The sequence below is a fragment of the Sceloporus undulatus genome, chromosome 2 (assembly GCF_019175285.1).
Source record: "Sceloporus undulatus isolate JIND9_A2432 ecotype Alabama chromosome 2, SceUnd_v1.1, whole genome shotgun sequence".
In the NCBI taxonomy this organism is placed as follows: domain Eukaryota; kingdom Metazoa; phylum Chordata; class Lepidosauria; order Squamata; family Phrynosomatidae; genus Sceloporus; species Sceloporus undulatus.
The window spans coordinates 309,379,391-309,397,529 of NC_056523.1; the positions used below are offsets into that span (position 1 = coordinate 309,379,391).

An 18,139-nucleotide genomic window follows, 5' to 3' on the forward strand; every position below is an offset into this window, starting at 1 on the left:
GCTCTCCAGTCCTACTTATTCTTTGTTAATAAGAAGAGCAGAGAGTGAGAGGCTCCTGATGAAGAACCAGTTCTATGGCCCTTATCTGAAGGAAATGTTTGATACTTTAAAGCAACTGAAAGCAACCTTCCCTCAGAGTACTGCTCACCCAAGCAGTGGGAGACATGTGTGCCCAGCAACGGGCAAAATGAAGAAGGGGAGACCCATTTGGGAGCTGCCCCAAGTCAGAAGGATTGACTCAGCTTTCCACCCTGTTTGTTGGAAGAGGTGGAGAACCCTTACTAAATTCTATACATTGTTTTTGGATATCTTGTTTTGATGAGACCCTAATTTGACCTGAAAAATTTAAATGCTCTCCACTGAAACTTGGGCCTATACCCATGAATAGACTGAGGTCTAGGATGAAATTATTTTTTCTCTCTGCCTTTTTAACCAATAATGGGGATGCTTTCTTTCTGTCTTTGGTTTCAATCAGCACCTCATTTACGGCAGCACTAAATAATTCTGATCCCTTAGAGCATGTGGTCAGATTAGTTTTGGATTTACAGTGGTACCCCGGGATACGAAATACCCACGTTACGAAATTTCCGGGATACGAAAAAATCCCATAGGAAATAACTGTTCCGGGTTACGAAGGTTATTTCGGGTTACGAAGAAAATTTTGGTGCTTTTCGGCGCTATTTCACACGAAATCGCGGCTTTTCCCCATTAGCACCTATGGGTTTTCGGCTTGCGAAGGCTTTTCGGGTTACGAAAGCGGCGGCGGAACGAATTAATTTCGTAACCCGAGGTACCCCTGTATTGTCCACTTTCCGATTAGCCAAAGTTGCCACCTGGCAGCAATTTCAGCCACAAGGGCCCATGAGGCAAACAAGTGAATCCAAATCCGCCACAAAATCCAATATTCTAATTAATTAATTCCTTGGTGGAGCTTAGCATCTTTCTTGGGAATAAAGAAAAGCAAGTGCTTTGCCCAAGGAATAGATGTCCTGGCAAATCAGCCAGAGCTGATGCATCATGAGACTTGTGCAAAAACCTATCCAGACTATTAGTTTCTTTCCCCATACCCTGAATAATGGAAGGTACCACAGAATGGTCCTATATAGCCTTAGACCTGATTTCTGGTACCTCTTCCATAACAGCATCACCATCTTTACTAACAGCATTAAATGCAATGCCTTTTCTGCTTTTCATACCAGAATACAAAACTACTCAGATGCAAACAAACAAGGAGAAACATAAACAGGTAGAGCCCCCCATCTGGGTACAGCTCTTCCTTCTCTGTGTCAGACAATCCTGTAGAAACAGAAGACTCTCCCCACTGACAACAAAAGGGACAAAAGAGACATATCTGTCTTTCTTTTGACTTTCCGAGGCATAGAAACCATCAAAGGGGCATGTTTCACACATTCCTCCATCCCCTGAGAGCAAGATGAACATGCAGAGGGGGAATATTTTCCAGAATGTTTTAATTTAACAAGATGGCTCATGGTCATCAAAGAGCTGCATTTTCTAGGCTTGTGAACATTTTAATGTCTTTTTTGTGTGCGCTTAACTTGCCCGCCATTTTGGGCTAACAAAGACACCACTACTCTCCCCCCCCCCCCCAACAGCCCCTGATCCATTGGACCTCACAGCATGCCTGGCTATGACAGAGATCAGTCATAAACACCTGAGCAAGCTCTTGACCATTAATAACCAGGGGAAGGAGCAAAACAGGAGCATCAATCCTATACATGTGCACATTCAAAATTGCGCCAGTCAGTTTCTTCACACAGCCTGCACCAGCATGGTATGGCATACTGCCCTCCACTGCAGTCTCAGTAGCATCAACAAAACTCTATGCCAAAGCCTCAGAAAGAACTAGCTGGTCCGAACCTTCTGAACACTCTTTGGGCATCTAAACAGACACACAGTCAATTACACACTCCTCACCTGAGGAGAGATCTGAACTGCATGCACTCACAATGACACCTAGCTGTGCCCGTTAGGATGGTAAAGGCCAAGGTAAATAATGATAAAGGCTGAGGAAAATAATAAGGAAAATATGGAGCTGAGACTGACCATCCTCAGTAGAGTAACAAAGGCTCAGGTAATTACAGTGATGTTCAGCCTGCAAACCTGACCCAATCTCAAAAAGTGCTAAATGTCTTTTTTTTTTTAATCCAAGCTGAGGCAATACAGAACTGGGAAGGTGGGACTGGCATTTCTTAAGATGTTGATTGGCAGGTCCTGCCCGTGAAGTAGAGGGGAGCAGCCAGACTCAGCATGAAGGATCCCATCCCCACACTGCAGAAAAACTTTGATAGTAACAAAGACTGTTCTACTTTAAAGAGTTCAATGGATACTCCTTTATAGGTTGCTTCATGCTATGAATGTCTTTATTGTTTCAGACTTTTATAAGATTACTGTTGGTTTTACTGACATTATTAATGTGCATTATGTTATTTCAACAGATGGGATACAAACACTTTGAATAAAATTTAGTCAAGGAAGAAGAGAGGTCTCTAATTTACATTTAAATTGGTTTTGCTCATATAAACTTGTAACAAGAACTATGACAATGTGGCTCAACGAACTAGGGCATGTATCTATCTATCTATCTATCTATACATACATACATACATACATACATACTCATATACACAAACATGCACATATATTTAACCCACTCTTTTATCATGAAATTACAGGGTAACAAAAGTATAAAAAAACTCCAAATAAAAATCAGTAAATAATTTAAACAAGACTAAAAACCATATTATACAGTTCAAACAAGTTAAAACAATTTTTTAAAATGCCATAAGTTTTACAATCCATGTAAAACCCAGCCAGACCTCCATATCCACAGGTTTTTATCCATAATTTCACCCATCCATGGCTTGAAAATATACCAAAAAGAAATATATTCCAAAAAGCAAACCTTGATTTTGCAATTTAATATAAGTGACACCATTTTACTATGCCATTTTATATGTAATGGGACATGAGCATTCAAGAATTCTGGCCTACTGTAGTTTGTGATTGCATGGGCACAGACTGGGATCCAGAGATAAATTTAAAATATTTGGTTCACATAGAAATTAATGGCAATTAATAAAGTTTCAATGGAATGCTTGGAACCTGCCTGTACTCATTCAATACTGTCTAATACATGTTAGTTTTCATACTAACCGCCATGAGGATCCAATCTGTAAACAGGATCATACTGAGGATAAAGCGTATTCTGCAAGTGAAATTTAGTATACTGAATAACTCTTTCTATTACATCTTCAATATATACAGCTTTGGGCATGTTGGGTGATGTCATAATATTGATAGCTGTAAGACAGGCATCTGCTGATTTTGTAACTCTCTCCATGATCAAGTCTCTCCATAATCTCTCTTCATCTTCTGTGTCATTATTCTGCAGAAAAATTGAGTGTTAAGTTTTTTTTTAATTAAGTTATACATTAAAGCAAATGTAGGTCAATAAAGTCAGTGCAACAATATGATGAAGTATACTGACTTAATATTTTTCAACTTTTAAAAAATTCCTCAGCGGTCACATATAAGTCAGTAATCACCCCGCCCTCTACTTCACTTCTGTCTCAGAAAAAAATCTTTCTTCATTATGTGCATGTGTGTGCCTTCAAGTCACTTATTGACTTATGGTAACTTCATGAATTTCATAGGGTTTTCTTAGGCAAGGAATACTCTGAGGTGCTTTTGCCAATTCCTTCCTCTGAAACATAGCCTACAGCCCTGATATCTCTGTTCAAGATCTCCCATCCAAGTCCTAACCAGGGCTGACCCTGCTTAGCTTCCAAGATCAGACAGGATTTGGTGACTTTAGGCCAAGTTTACCCAGCAGCTGTGTTCCTGTACGTTTAGAAACAGCATGATTTAAAATGTTATAATACTAATTTCTGTACTACTAAAAGCTGTGAATTTGCTGTATCAAGTTGGAGACACATGCAAATCAGCCAAGCCACATCCAGAATTACCTTGTACCAGAGTGCACACTGTTTCTACAAATACTGGGGCAATTGCTCATAGAGGTGAAGTCTTGCTAAACTGCCATACTGATAAAGTTCTCTGTTCTTTTCAATTTTCTTATGCCCAGTAAGAAACCCAATAGATACAAAGAAGGGGGAGCACATCAATGGCCAAAAGTCTTGCTGGAAGGACTACAATTCCAAGCAATATGTCTGAATGTCCAATGGATGTATATGGCTATTTACATTAACAAATTAGTAACAGTAGCTCCCAAAGTGGAATAGTCAACAAACTATCACTTGGGGGCAGTACACAAGGGCCGCGAAATGACACCCCTCTTTGCTGCGCTGTGTTGCCACAGCAACCAAACAGGGTGGCAACGCTGTGCAGCAAAAAAGGAGCCGCCTAGAGGGGCTCCTTTTTCCGGTGCAATAAGCGTTGCAGCCCTTAGGACACTGCTTCCACCCAGAGGCATGTGGGCACTCTGGCACCCTTACGTCATGAGGTTGCACCCCATGTGGACAGGGCCACAGCCTTGTTACATAATGACACTGATATTAGGGCTTGGTGCATACAGATGCTGCGCTGTAGCGAGCCCTAATTTTGGCATCAGGGCGTCACAAAGCACCCATGTGTACCACCTCAAAGTTTAATTTTGTGGATTAAGTCTCCCATACATCTTTCGGTCGAGGGTCAGATAATATATTAGCACCTTAGAGATGCCTTACAGAGGAATACATCTCTTTGGCAAGATACTATACTATCCCTTTAGGCAGGTCCAATGTAAAAACAGAAAAGAGATACTGAGTGAAATGTAAAATAAAATCAAAGCAAGAGGTCTGTAAAGAACTGAAATATGTAGCCATTTCTCTATTTACTCTATACAACAACAGATCCCATTAGCATCCCACTCTCTGAGAAGTGAATATGGGCAGTAGAAATGGTCTGTCAGGGAGCCAGGATCACCATGAGAGAGGGTAAAGTTGGGTCACTCCCAGGTTTGGATGTTATCATGACCAAATCATGATGGATAGGACATATTGCCCCATCTAATGAAGACATAGGAGGCTAGAATAATTGCTAAATTTACCTAGAGAAGCATATAGTGCTTACTTCCTGATAACTTCACTTTACATTGAATAATGCAGAAAGTTGCCTATTATACTGGGGAGTCATAACTTAGCATTAAAGCTCAGTATTAAAAATCTCATGCTCAATTCCTAGCACCTTCAGAAAGCGCTAGAAATATGCCTGTCTGAAAACTTAGGAGACCACTGCCAATCAATGTAGATGGCCAGTGAACTAGACTACCTATTAACCTGACTAAGGCAAATTTTTATTTCCATATCTCATGGCTATTCAGAATATGCAGCTAATTGTCATATTTTAGGTAGACACATTCAAGGGCAGCTGTTTAATACAAAAAATTGAATTTATTTAGCCAGCTATCCTGAACTTTTCAACAGGGTTACATTTTAAAATAAAAATTACTGGCACTAGAGGGCAGCTGTGAGTCAACTTCAGTTTAGTACAAAAACACTTTCAACTAGAATCATTGTGGTTCACTGATGAATACTGAAGTTACAGGTTGCATACAGGTAGTTCTTCAAGTGGTGAAATGTGAACTCACGCAAATGGATTATCCTGCACCTACACAGTGCACCTTTTGAAACCTTCGAAAGTATTACATACGAAGTTTGGTGGTACTCCACCCACCTCCAGCAATCTTATATAGAAGTCTTGCTAGGTAAATGCCAGTTCCATTGAACGGCAATACAGGAATCCAAAGGACAGGAAGGCCACTATGAGGGGAGGATGGGTGGGGTTGTGTGAGTTCACATTTCACCACTTGAAGTGGTCTTGAAGGACCACTTCAAGAACTACAGTTACAGGAATGCAACCTGTCTTTCTTTGTGGTCTCTGTGACTCACAAATCTAAGACTGGAAAGTTACACAAGTAAGAAACAGGAGTGTCACTGCAAACAAATCAGAGGTTTACTGAACATCAAGTCAATGCAATACACCAAATATAAGTATAACACCCCCTACACATGCAAGGCAAAATGATTGTAATTATGATGTATCATTGATTTGATACCGGCTGTAATCCCCCCTCGACCCGTGGGGAGAGGTGGGAAAATTATTATTATTATTATTATTATTATTATTATTATTATTATTATTATTATTATTATTATTATATCAAAGAACAATATCCAGGAAACAGCAATAGGCAAGTCCCCGACACCAATGGGCAAGGATGCTACTGAACTATCTTCCACAGCATAAAGTTGAGGTGTCAAGGTCAGGTGGAGATATCTGGATTGTGTGAAAATCAAGCATACACCTTTGAGACCAGTAGAGAAGAGGGGTGAACCATGTCTGCAGGGGCCACCACGGCGTGATAAAGGTATAAGACCATGAAGAAAAACTCTGTATTGCAAATAAGAATGAAAAATTCCAGTAATGCTGCATTGGCCATTCTTTTAAAGCAAGTACAAGCATTCTGAAACATCTTAAAAGATACACGTTACTTTCTCAGTGTGTGAAGTGGAAGTGTGAAAGTTCTGTGTTCTACGGCCTTTCACATCAGTAAGGATGACTAAAGAAATGGAAAATAAAAGAGAGCACTTCTTCGTTCAGTAAACAGTAAACTTTACTATTATAAAATATACTGATGGCTGAGAACTTTAATGGTTTTAAATGGGGGCTGGATAAATTCAAACTACTACTCATTATGGAAGCATACATATTTCAGTATCAGAGCTTGTATACAACCGTTTATTTATTTATTTCATTTATATCCCGCCTTTCTCCCTGGAGGGACCCAAATCACTTGTGGGAGGAGGGGAATAATAACAGGAGGGTGTTTGGCTTCATTTTGTCCTGTCTATGGCCTTCCTATAACTAGTTACTCTTTGAACATAATGATGGGCTGAATGGGTTTTCAGTCCCATCCAGCATGGCATGTCTTGCACTCTTTTTTACATTAAATAGAAGGTTGGAGGATTTTGAAAACCCTGAAACAATTCACAGAGAGAAGAAATAGCAGTAGTATGGTATACTGAAAGTAAAAGTGACTTAACAAATAATTGTTTCAGCAATATATTCTTTAGTTAAAATTGACCAAAAAATTCTTGTTGGTAGTTAACATAGTAATGCAGTTCCATTAAGTTAATAAAATATAAAAGCAGCCCTTGTTATGTTTTATGCAACTTGCACTCTCAAAACCTCCATTTCACCCAAATAGACGCTGTGCACATGGTACAAAGTAACATGTGTTGCTGTGTTTTTAAAAATCTGAATTAAATCTTAAAGAGTAAACTGAATGACCACAAGAATCTGATTAACAGCACACTCCCTTACAATTTCTTTCCCACATGCGCATCCTGGACAGAACTCTCTTTTGAATAGGCATTAGGAATTTGAAACAAATATAAATATATTTGAAACAAAAATAAATACAAACTGGTGAAAGATGCATATTATCTATAACTTTGACTAGTCAGGGCCATTAGTTCTCTTAACTGAAAGCACACTGGAATTCCAAATAAGTAGGAAGAACTCCACTTTACTTTACTTTTCACTACATTTATACTGTAGGAGTATGTTTATTCAGTTCTCTGAATATCCACAAGATGGCACTAATGTGTAATGTTCAAAGAAGAGAGAATCAAGGATAAATAGATTATTTATCTATTTAGAATAAAATACTGTACAGTCGGTCCTTCTTATACATGGATTTTTTATACACGGATTTAAGCATACACGGTTTGAAAATGTTCCAAAAAAGTATAAATTTACCTTGATGTTCCATTTTTTATTAGGGACACCATTTTGCTATGTCATTATACTTAATGGGACTTTAGCATACATGGATTTTGTTATACACGGGGGATCTTGGAACCAAACCCCAGCGTATAACAAGGATCCACTGTATTTTCCAGTGTACAAGATGACTTTTTAGCCCAGGAAAATCTTCTCCAAAGTTGGGGGTTGTCTTATAAGGTGGGGGGGAAAAGGCCTTGCCAGCCGGTTGGGCCCCGAGGAGAGGCTGCGATGGCAAGGCCTTCTCCTGAGGCAGAAGAGCTGCGCAGCATGTCCTCTGCCTCTGGAGAAGGCCTTGCCGCCACAGCCTCTCTCTTTAGGGCCCAACCGGCTGGCAAGGCCTTCTCCAAGGCAGAAGATGCACAGTGCAGCTCCTCTGCCTCTGGGGAAGGCCTTGTCACCTGGTTGGGCCTTAAAGAGAGAGGCAACAGCAGCAAGGCCTTCTCCAGAGACAGAGAAGCCATGTGGCACGTCCTCCACCTCTGGAGAAGGCCTTGCCACCGCAGCCTCTCTCTTTAGGGCCCAACCGACTGGCAAGACCTTCTCTGAGGCGGAGGATGCACTACGCGGCTCCTCTGCCTCAGGAGAAGGCCTTGCCAGCCGGTTGGGCCCTAAAGATGGAGGCCACGGCGGCAAGACCTTCTCCAGAGGCAGAGGAGCCGTGCAATGCATCCTCCGCCTTGGAGAAGGCCTTGCCAGGTATCTGGGCCCCGAGGAGAGGCAGCAAGGCCTTCTCCAGAGATAGAGGACGCGCCACGCAGCTCCTCTGCCTCTGGAGAAGGCAGTCGGCTAGCTGGGCCCTTTTTCTTTCTCCTCCTCTTCTTCTTTTTCTTCCCCTCTTCCTCTTCTTCTTTCTCCTCCACTTCTTCCCCTCTTCCTCCTTTTCCTCCTCTGCTTCTTCTTCCCCTCTTCCTCTACCTCCTCCTCCTCTTCTTCTTCTTCTTCTTCTTTTTCCTCCTTTTTTTTTTCTTCTTCTTTTTTCTTCTCCCCCCTCTTCCTCCTTCTCTGCTGCTGCTGCTGTTGTGTGCCTTCAGCTCCTTTCTGACTTATCGTGGAAGAGAGGGGTAGTCTTATGTGGTGAGCATATCCCAAACTCTATATTTTAAGTTGAAAAGTTGGGGGTCGTATTATATACCCAGTCTTATACGCCGGAAAATATGGTATTTCTTTCATATCTTGATATATACAGGAATCTTGTGGTGTAGTGATTTGAGCACTGGACTAAAATTCTGGAGGCCAGGGTTCAAAGCTTGGCCATGGAAACCTACTGGATGATCTTAGGCAAATCACACTCTTGGCCTTGCAGGAGGCAAAGACAAACCACCACTGAACAAATCTTGCCAAGAAAACCAAGTGATAACATTGCTATAAGTAGGAAACAACAACAACAGTACACTTCTATTATATTTTTTAAAATAAAAACCTGATCACTATACAGTATCCAATTTAAAATAAATGCAAGTAATTATGTGATTTCAAAAAAGTCTATGAAAACTGAAAATATATGACAACATAGATTTCACATCTGAAACAAAATAAGCCAAATTTGAATTCTACAGATAGATCTGTTTGAAAATGTAACACATATATTACTGGGAACATCTCAAAAAGATAAAATGTTAATGTATAAAGACTAGACTAAATTTTAGAGTCTTACATGATTAAGCAGAGTTGAAAGCTTTGCACCATCCTGAATGTTCTTCTCCAAGATGTTTAGGACTTTTACCGTTTTTTCAGTTGAAAGCTAAACAGAGAACAAATTATCAAACCAATGATGTTTTATAGTCATATATATTATCCCCTCTAACTCTGGCCTTTAGGCTTATGAACAAACAAACTTAACCCACCCTCAAGTTCCATCTTCTTTCTTCAACTGCCAATACAGAGAAAAAATGGCTTCAAACAAAAATAAAACATTTTCAATTTCTGTTCAGGATTAGGGTATTTTAAAAGCCTGCTAAGTGACAAGATAGACTTCAGTCTGGACTACTTGAGAAGCAAAATAAGTGGTAGAAAACCTCTATATTAATTAAGAGTATATACACATGTGATTTATGGTCTGTCCCAAATATCCTCAAATTTGAAAAGAGCATTACGTAACTTATTTGATTTGTGGGATAAAGCCAATACTGTAATATTTTTATTTAAAAGGAGAAATACCTTACCCTGTCCATAATGCCCATGGCCTTAATTTTAGCAGACTCACTGCCTAATTCACTAAGCTGATGCTTTCCTAGTAATAACTCTTGAGGCATTTCATCATCATCACCTAAAAGAGAGAAGGAAAGATTAAATACACCTTTCTTTTCAATGCAGCAGCAAGACAATGCCAAAATAAGCATTAATACTTGGTGTCAAAAATATAATCTAAAAAACATATATAAGTGATATTGGCTGTAAACCACAAATTATTTAATCATATGTTAGTCACATTGAAGACCCATCTGATTAACTGTGAAACAATTAATTACATGTGGTCTAGAACATTCATAGATGATAGCCTCAAGAATTTTCTCCAACAGGATCGTATCCTTTAATATACTTCAAAACATTAAAATGTAACCATTATTCAAGTCAGAAAAGGGATATCTAATAGCCATAAATGGGGAAAATGAGGAAGGAAAGAAGCCTTTTTGGAAGAACCCAACAATATGTCTAGTGAAACTACTGAAGAAGGAAGTACCTGTGATAGTCCTACAGAGCACAGTTTTAATGCTGGTAAACATGGAATTCCCATTCCCTTGGTAACAACTTCTCATGAGTAAAGTTCCATTGTCAAGATCCTAGTTTAGCTGCTCCAACTAATAGGAGAGCCAAGAAGGAATGATTGAGCTGCGCTCACAAGCACACTTGCTCATTCACAATGAATGTGAAGGTAAAATGCAAATTTACCTAATGTTCTTAACTACAGCAGACTTACAGCTAACTGTTAGTAAGGGTGCAGGAACAGGAAGGCTTTCAGAAACCTTCAGACATCAGCAAAGAGGAGTAAAAAAATACTAATCTACAATAAAGGAATCTGAGCAGCATGGAAGTTGAGAAAGTGTGAAGAAATTTAAGTGTTTACCAAAGGCAGTAAAATCCATGTCTTCCAAATTGTCCAAAATATTTTCCACTGAAGCGCTGAACCTCTTGAATGTAGAAGAATCCATCATTTCTAATTTAAAAAAAGAAGTACATTGCATTGGAGGCATAGACAATTGATGGAAATTAACAATAAAATCCAAATACATTAAAAAAACAACCTGTTACCTTCAGGTGTTAACTTTGGTTCATAAGCTTTCCTCTTCTTTTGTTTTTCTTTCTTCTTCATTTTTCTAGCAACTTAAAATATAAAAGATATAAAATGAAACATTTCCAACAAATGCTTTCTTCTTGCAACTGACTGTATCTATACATTCCCCACTGCTCCCTACTAAGCAAGTGTAAAACATACATACAAAAATGGTCATGAGTTTAGTGCAGATTCAGGTGCATACAACTAGGTTGCAAATCAGGCAGGGCCTTCTCCCTAATTTCAGGAATTCCTCATTATCTTATACCACTGCTTATTCCACTCAGCAAGGTTCCTCAGCCTTCTGTGCAGCATTTTCAGCTGAAATAGTTGCCATGAACAAGGGTTGGTCAGCTAGTCTGCTTTTCCTAGCTCAAGATGCATGCATCTAAACCTGGTACCAACCTGTACATTTAAGTGTACACTTAAATAAGTACATATTTCCTTTCAAGAAAATGTTACTAATAGAATAATACACTGAATAAAATAATGATAATTACCCTCACTGAGGCTAGGAGGGGGGGAATAGTCATCCATATCCGAGTCTTCTGGACTACGGTTTCGATATCGACTGCTACCAGAACTTCTCCTTCCTTCGTGATAATGGCTGCTCCTTTTATGATCTGCAGAACCTCGTCTGTCATGCTCTTCATATTCCCAAGCTTTATCATCATCTCTGTCTTTTTTATGTCTTTTCCGTGAAGCTAGAAATGAGTACACTGTTATCAATGCTGAACTCAATTTCAAAGGAATTCCACACTTCTACATCTATGGGAAATTAAACATAAGCATTCTTTTCAGCCTCTAAACGTTTCTATATTTGATATGTTCTTTTTAGCAAGTACCTACAGTATTGCCATTGAAAGTCTGTGACTCTATCCGCACTGCTGAAATAATCCAGTTTGACACGACTTTAACTGAGATAGCTCAATGCTAAGGGATTCTGGGAACTGTAGTTTGCTGTGGCACCAGAGCTCTCTGAGAAGGCTAAATGTCTCATAAAACTACAATTCCCAGAATTCCACAGCATTGAGCCATAGCAGTTACAGTGGTGTCAAACGGGATTATTTCTGCAGTGTGGATGCAGTCTATGTCTTTCTTCTGCTGCTGCTTCTTTTTCTTAAACAAGCAAGTTTATGGCCAGGACAAAATTCAAAACATACATGCAAATGTTTTAACCATTTAAACTAGCTTCTCTTCTTGTTGTGTGCGTTCAACTTTTTTTTTTTAAACTTCTGGAGACCCTAACACAAACATATCACAGTTTTCTTGCCTCTCCCTTCCAGTAAGGCTGAGAGAGAGTGAGAAAGTCATCCAATGGCTTGCCACGGCAGGGACGGGTTTCAAACCTTGCTGTCTCAGAATCCTAGCCAATAACCAAATCACTGCCCCATGCTGTTTCTCATGTAGCTGGCAGGTTATCTTGCATTTTATGTAAGAGAATGTAGCTTCTTTTACGTTTTTTAAATTGCTTACATCCCCCAATCTGAATCACTATTTTGAATCCCCCCCATTTTAAGACCAAGTACAATACTCTTTTCCATAACTCTTCTCATACATTTATTTTACATATATGTTTAAACAACAAAGCAGTTTAAACAGAAGCTGCTCATTTTGTCCTTTCATAAGGCATTTATTATCTCTTCAGTGCAAGGTAAATATAAAAAGGAATATAAATAAAGTCAGGCATGGCCTAGAGATGGTTGAGTTCTGGGACATTGTAGATTTTATATTGTTTCGACTGTTTAATTTTTTTAATTGTTTTAAAATTATTGGCTGTTGTTTGACTGTCTGTACTCAAGGCTGAGATCTTTTGATATGGACCAGGATATAAATGTTTTAGGATATAATAATACTAATTAGAACCCAGATATGTGCATATGCACATATTCCTGGCTTTCCATTTTTTTAAAAAAAAAAAAAATCCAAATATGCTCATCTCTCTATATTTAATCTTTGAAAAGCCTCTCTTCTCCCCTGGTGTTGCTAGGCTAGATAAAGTTTATCTATATTTTATTTCCTTTATGCAATGGGGATGGGCATTATAATAATCCAAGCCATTAAACGTTATAATAGCACTCACCCTGAGAAGTTCATTAAGTAGTAATATTTCTTCTTTAAACCCCTATAATTTCTTGAGCCAACATAAACCTATAGTTTGCTTCCATGTTCTGTGAAAGAACTCATCTGATCTGTCTCTGCAGAGCGTTAATGCCCTTAATCCCTGCTAGATGACTTAACATAGGGCTAAATCAAATTGTTAACCTCTGTAGAGAGCTGGCAGAGATGGACCAGCCAAGCAACAACCAATAGGAAGTGAGCTGGTACCAGCCAATCACAGTGAAGGCTGGAGAAGATAAACAGGGATCTTGCCATGAGGTAGATAGGGTTTTAGTAAGTTCAGAGAGAGACAATTGTAGTGAGGATTGCAGTGTGAGTTAGGGACCATTATAGTAAAAGTCCAGAAGTGAGGGACTTAGCTCCAGCAGAGAACTCCAAGTCAGGGAGTTGCTGGTATCTGGTATTCTGTGGGATATAGTTAGCCTGGGTGGTCAGTAGAAAAACGGGTTTGGAAAGCAACACAGAATAAAAACAAGGTAGGTCCTAAGTGGGAGTAACTGGTGATTTTTATATAGAGAGTTGTATAGCAAACTGTAATAGGAACAAGTGCATATAACCTTACGACTTAATAAGTGAAACCTTGTTTAAAACCATTCTTTCAAATTGTTATTAAATTACAAGCCTCGCTGTGCCTGAAATAAGTAACCGCACTACAGTGGTGCCTCGGGTTACGAAATTAATTCGTTCCGCGGCCGCTTTCATAACCCGAAAAGCCTTTGTAAGCCGAATTGCCATAGGCGCTAATGGGGAAAAGCCGCGTTTCGTGCGAAAAAGCCGAAAAAAGCACCAAAAATTTTCTTCGTATCCCGAAAAAACATTCGTAACCCGGAACAATGATTTCCTATGGGATTTTTTCGTATCCCGAAAATTTCGTAACCTGGGTATTTCGTATCCCGAGGTACCACTGTACTAGGTATTATATGAAAGGAAATTTTAAAAGGAAAAAAAACTAAGCAGTTTTGGTGGTCATTGTGACAAATGGTGGCAGCAGTGGGATGTCTTTGAATTCTATACATTCCATTGACTGGTCAGCTGGATTTAGGCCAGGTGTAGGAATCAGGTAGCCTGGCAGATATTATGGACTGAAACACCTATATTCCTCAACACTTTATTGGCTAGGGCTGCTTGTGATTTGCAGTCCAACAACATCCAGAGGGTATAAGGAACCCCACCCCTAATATAAACCAATGGAACCACAATCATTTCAACAGATCTATTCTAGGTAGAACAGACAACACATTCAACATAAAGCTTAAATGCTTGAACTCTGTGCTCCTGTCTGGGTTTGGTCTTTCCTTTAATCTGACCTGTCTGCATTGCTGTAATATATCCAGACTTCATTTGCAGCAATGGAATGTTGCTTTGCAAGACTCACAGGGAAGTCACCACAAACACATCAGCAAATAAAATGTACAAACATTATTAAAGTGACAAATCACCACTCCACTTACTTTCGAAAGCTTCTTCACTGTCATTGTCTTCATCAGAACTGATCTCAGCATATTTTGGTTTTTCATTTACTGTACTACGCTTACGTTTGTTCATTTTCACTCGTTCACAAAGAGGCATGGTGGATTCAATTTCTGCTAGCAGTTCTGGAGGTAATTCCTTTAATACTGACTGATCTATGCTACCTATCAACAAAGAGTAAACTAAGTGAATATAAACTAAACACAGTAAATTAATATTCACATGTTAATATGGACTAACATTTAAGCTACTTTTCACATTGCATTTTAAAGTAGTTTACAGAACAAAACAAAGGATAGAGCAACTAGCACCATACAGCATTATCTTAAAAAAACTTATTCTCATCCTTAAGTTCAAAATGTTAACAGAAATATAAAATATGAAACTAAGCAAAAGCTCTCCTTTGCAAAACAAGTATGTTACTAAAAACTAATCTCCTTCCTTTAAGAAAGACTATCTATTTCAATAGCTCTTCATAAGCACAAAACATAGCATTTTTCTTGTAACCACCCATTATTCATTTTATATTGACATACAACTAGACTGTATATATCAGCAAGTGAAGACAACTTGAAGTCATTTTCCTGCTTACAGATGTTAGCTATGTCAACAAGATTCACATTCCCTTCTTACAGCAGAAAAATACCAACTCTTCATGTACATTTGTAAACGGCAAACCACTTTTACAACCATACTGTGCAGGAACAATTTGAAACAAATACATGAATAAAGGAAGAAGCACAAATAGAACTCTTCTACCAAGCAACAATTAAGTACCATTGCCAAACAAGGAAACAATTAAGCCTTTTTACAGATTATATTCCTACTGTTCAACTTATTTATAGTGCAGTAAGACCCATCACTATGTAAAACATTTTCCCACTGATAAATCTCCCACAGAAATATTGCCAGCTGTGCAGGTTTCAAAAACAGGAAGAATTACCCTCCTTTAACAGTGACCACATTAGTAAAGCAATACACACATACCCTTATCTGGAACAAAGAGAGGATATTTTTACATGAAGATCTGCTATATACTTACTTTCTCTCCCCAATTGTTAACAGTATTACAAATGTTAATACATCGGTCTGTACTCTCAGATTTAAGACTTCACTTCAGGTATTAGTTACAGACTGTGAGGCTTTAAGATAAGTTGGTCTTGTGTATTCTTTAGAAATATTCTAGTTCTGAAGGTCAAATATTATTGTCCCTTCATTTGTAATAATTCATTTTTCTAACTGATTCAAGAAATTGAAATGTTTCCAAAGGGAAGCCTTAAATACAGAATATGTTGAAGTTCTAGAGTCCAGGTGAAGCACATTTATGGACCATACATGTCGTAACATGCAAAGTATTAATAACTGAAGAAAAGGATCAACAAATTACAAATGATAAAACTGATAACAGTGATAAGTTTTAAAATACAAGCAAGAATAGAAATGGCAAAACAACCCTAGAGAAGTTAAACTTTAGTTTTTTTGTTGGAAATCTACAAAGAAAGAAACATTCACTTTCTACATTGCTGATATAGACATTTAGATTGTAATTCTTCATTTGAGAGCCTTGTTCATATGCCTTGGCCAAGTGATGTTTGACGGGATGTGCAGCACTCTTCTAAGTCTCATACCTCTAAACACAGCAAACAGTTCCAAAGATATTACCAGAACAATCCAACAACAGAAATAACTCTGGATAAGTATCCATAATATAGAAAACAATTAATTACTAATGAACAGTTATGGTTTACATAAGGGGGAAGAGAGAGAGAGAGAATTGTTTTTGATCAAGTGCTAGAGATAATTAGATCTGTTAGATCTGATCCTAACCAACAGTGATGACTTGGTTAATGGAGTGGAAGTAGTGGGATCCTTAGGTGGGAATGACCATGTTCTCTTAGAGTTTGTTATACAGCGCAAAGAGGAAGCAAGCACAGTCAGACACACACTCTAGACTTTAAGAAAGCTATATTTCAGTAAACTTTGGAAAATATTGGGAGTGAAATCCCACAGTTGGGAATACTAAAGGAGAAGGGAAATCATGAAGAATGGAAATTGCTTAAAAAGGAGATATTGAAGGCACAATTTCTAACAATTCCAATGAGAATGAAAAATGGGAGGTGTCTAGAGAAACAGGGATGGATGTCTAAAGAATTTTCAACTGACCTAACATTTAAAAGGGACATATATAAGAAATGGCATTTAAACGAACAGCCATCATGTATAGGGAAAAAATCAGAAAGGCTAAAGCACAAAACAAGCTCAGGCTTGCCGAGAGGTTAAATAGAATAAAAAAGGGTTTTTTCCTGTTTCTTACGTCCATAATAAAAGGAAGAACAAGGAACGTGTAGAGTCGCCAAGTGGAGAAGATGGAGAAATACTACCGGGGACAGAGAAAATGCAGTTAATCAACACCTTCTTTGCCTCTGTCTTCTCCCTAAAGAAAATTGTGCTCAACTTGAGGAAAATAGAGCATTAGATGAAGTAGGGGAAATGCACCACAGAATACCTAAAGAGATAATATAGACTCTACCTGGCTGTTCTAAGTGAATTCAAGTCCCCAAAGTCAGATGAACTAAAACCAAGAATATTGAAAGAATTGGCAAAAGTAATCTTTGAGGGTTCATGGAGAACAAGTAAAATCCCAGCAGACTGGAGGAGGCCAATGTTTCTCCCATTTTAAAAAATGGAAAAAGAGGACCAAACACCCACCACCCAATCAACATGACATCAATACGTACCAGAAAAAATTCTAGACAGGATAATTAAAGACACAAGTCTGTAAGCACTCAGAAAGGAACGCCACAATCAACAAACATCAACATACGTTTCTCAAAAAGAACTCAAACCAGACTAATTTTAAGCTTGGGAGATGAACTGAATGCTGTGGAGGCACCTTATCTTGATTTTAGAAAGACCTTTGACAAGGTCCTCCCCATTGTATGCTTGCAAATATGCTAGCAAAATGTAGGCTAGACAACGCTACTGTTAGGTGGATTTGTAATTGGTTGAGTGGCCAAACCCAAAGGGTATTCAACAATGAGCTGCTCTTCATCCTGGAGAGAAGTAACTAATGGGATGCCCCTGGTTTCTGTCCTGGGCCCAGTGCTATTCAAAATCTTTATAAATTTGGATGATAGACGGCAAGCTTATCAAATTTGCAGATGACCCCAAATTAGAACAGGTAGCTAATAACCGAAGTCACTTCCAATTCTATGATTATATATTAAGGATAAGAATTCAAAATGACTTAAACAGATTAGAGAGCTGGGTCAAAACTGACAAAATTTAATCAAGGAGAAATCATAGAATCATAGAGTTGGAAGAGACCGCAAGGGCCATCCAGTCCAACCCCCTGCCATGCAGGAAATCCAGATCAAAGCATCCCCGACAGATGGCCATCCAGCCTCCGTTTGAAGACCTCCAAGGAGGGAGACTCCACTACACTCCGAGGAAGTGTGTTCCACTGTC

General features: G+C 38.7%; 1 protein-coding gene across 1 annotated transcript in view; it reads right to left on the reverse strand.

Annotated features, from left to right (window-relative positions):
• NIPBL (NIPBL cohesin loading factor) overlaps positions 1-18,139 on the reverse strand; it is a 236,193-nt gene that overhangs the window by 73,110 nt on the left and 144,944 nt on the right. Inside the window, exons 11-17 of the mRNA XM_042451336.1 lie at positions 14,653-14,835; positions 11,581-11,784; positions 11,059-11,130; positions 10,874-10,963; positions 9,972-10,075; positions 9,464-9,550; positions 3,175-3,406 (exon numbers count right to left, since the gene is read on the reverse strand). Of these exons, the coding sequence (XP_042307270.1) occupies positions 3,175-3,406; positions 9,464-9,550; positions 9,972-10,075; positions 10,874-10,963; positions 11,059-11,130; positions 11,581-11,784; positions 14,653-14,835 (972 nt within the window). The remainder of the gene's footprint in view (positions 1-3,174; positions 3,407-9,463; positions 9,551-9,971; positions 10,076-10,873; positions 10,964-11,058; positions 11,131-11,580; positions 11,785-14,652; positions 14,836-18,139) is intronic.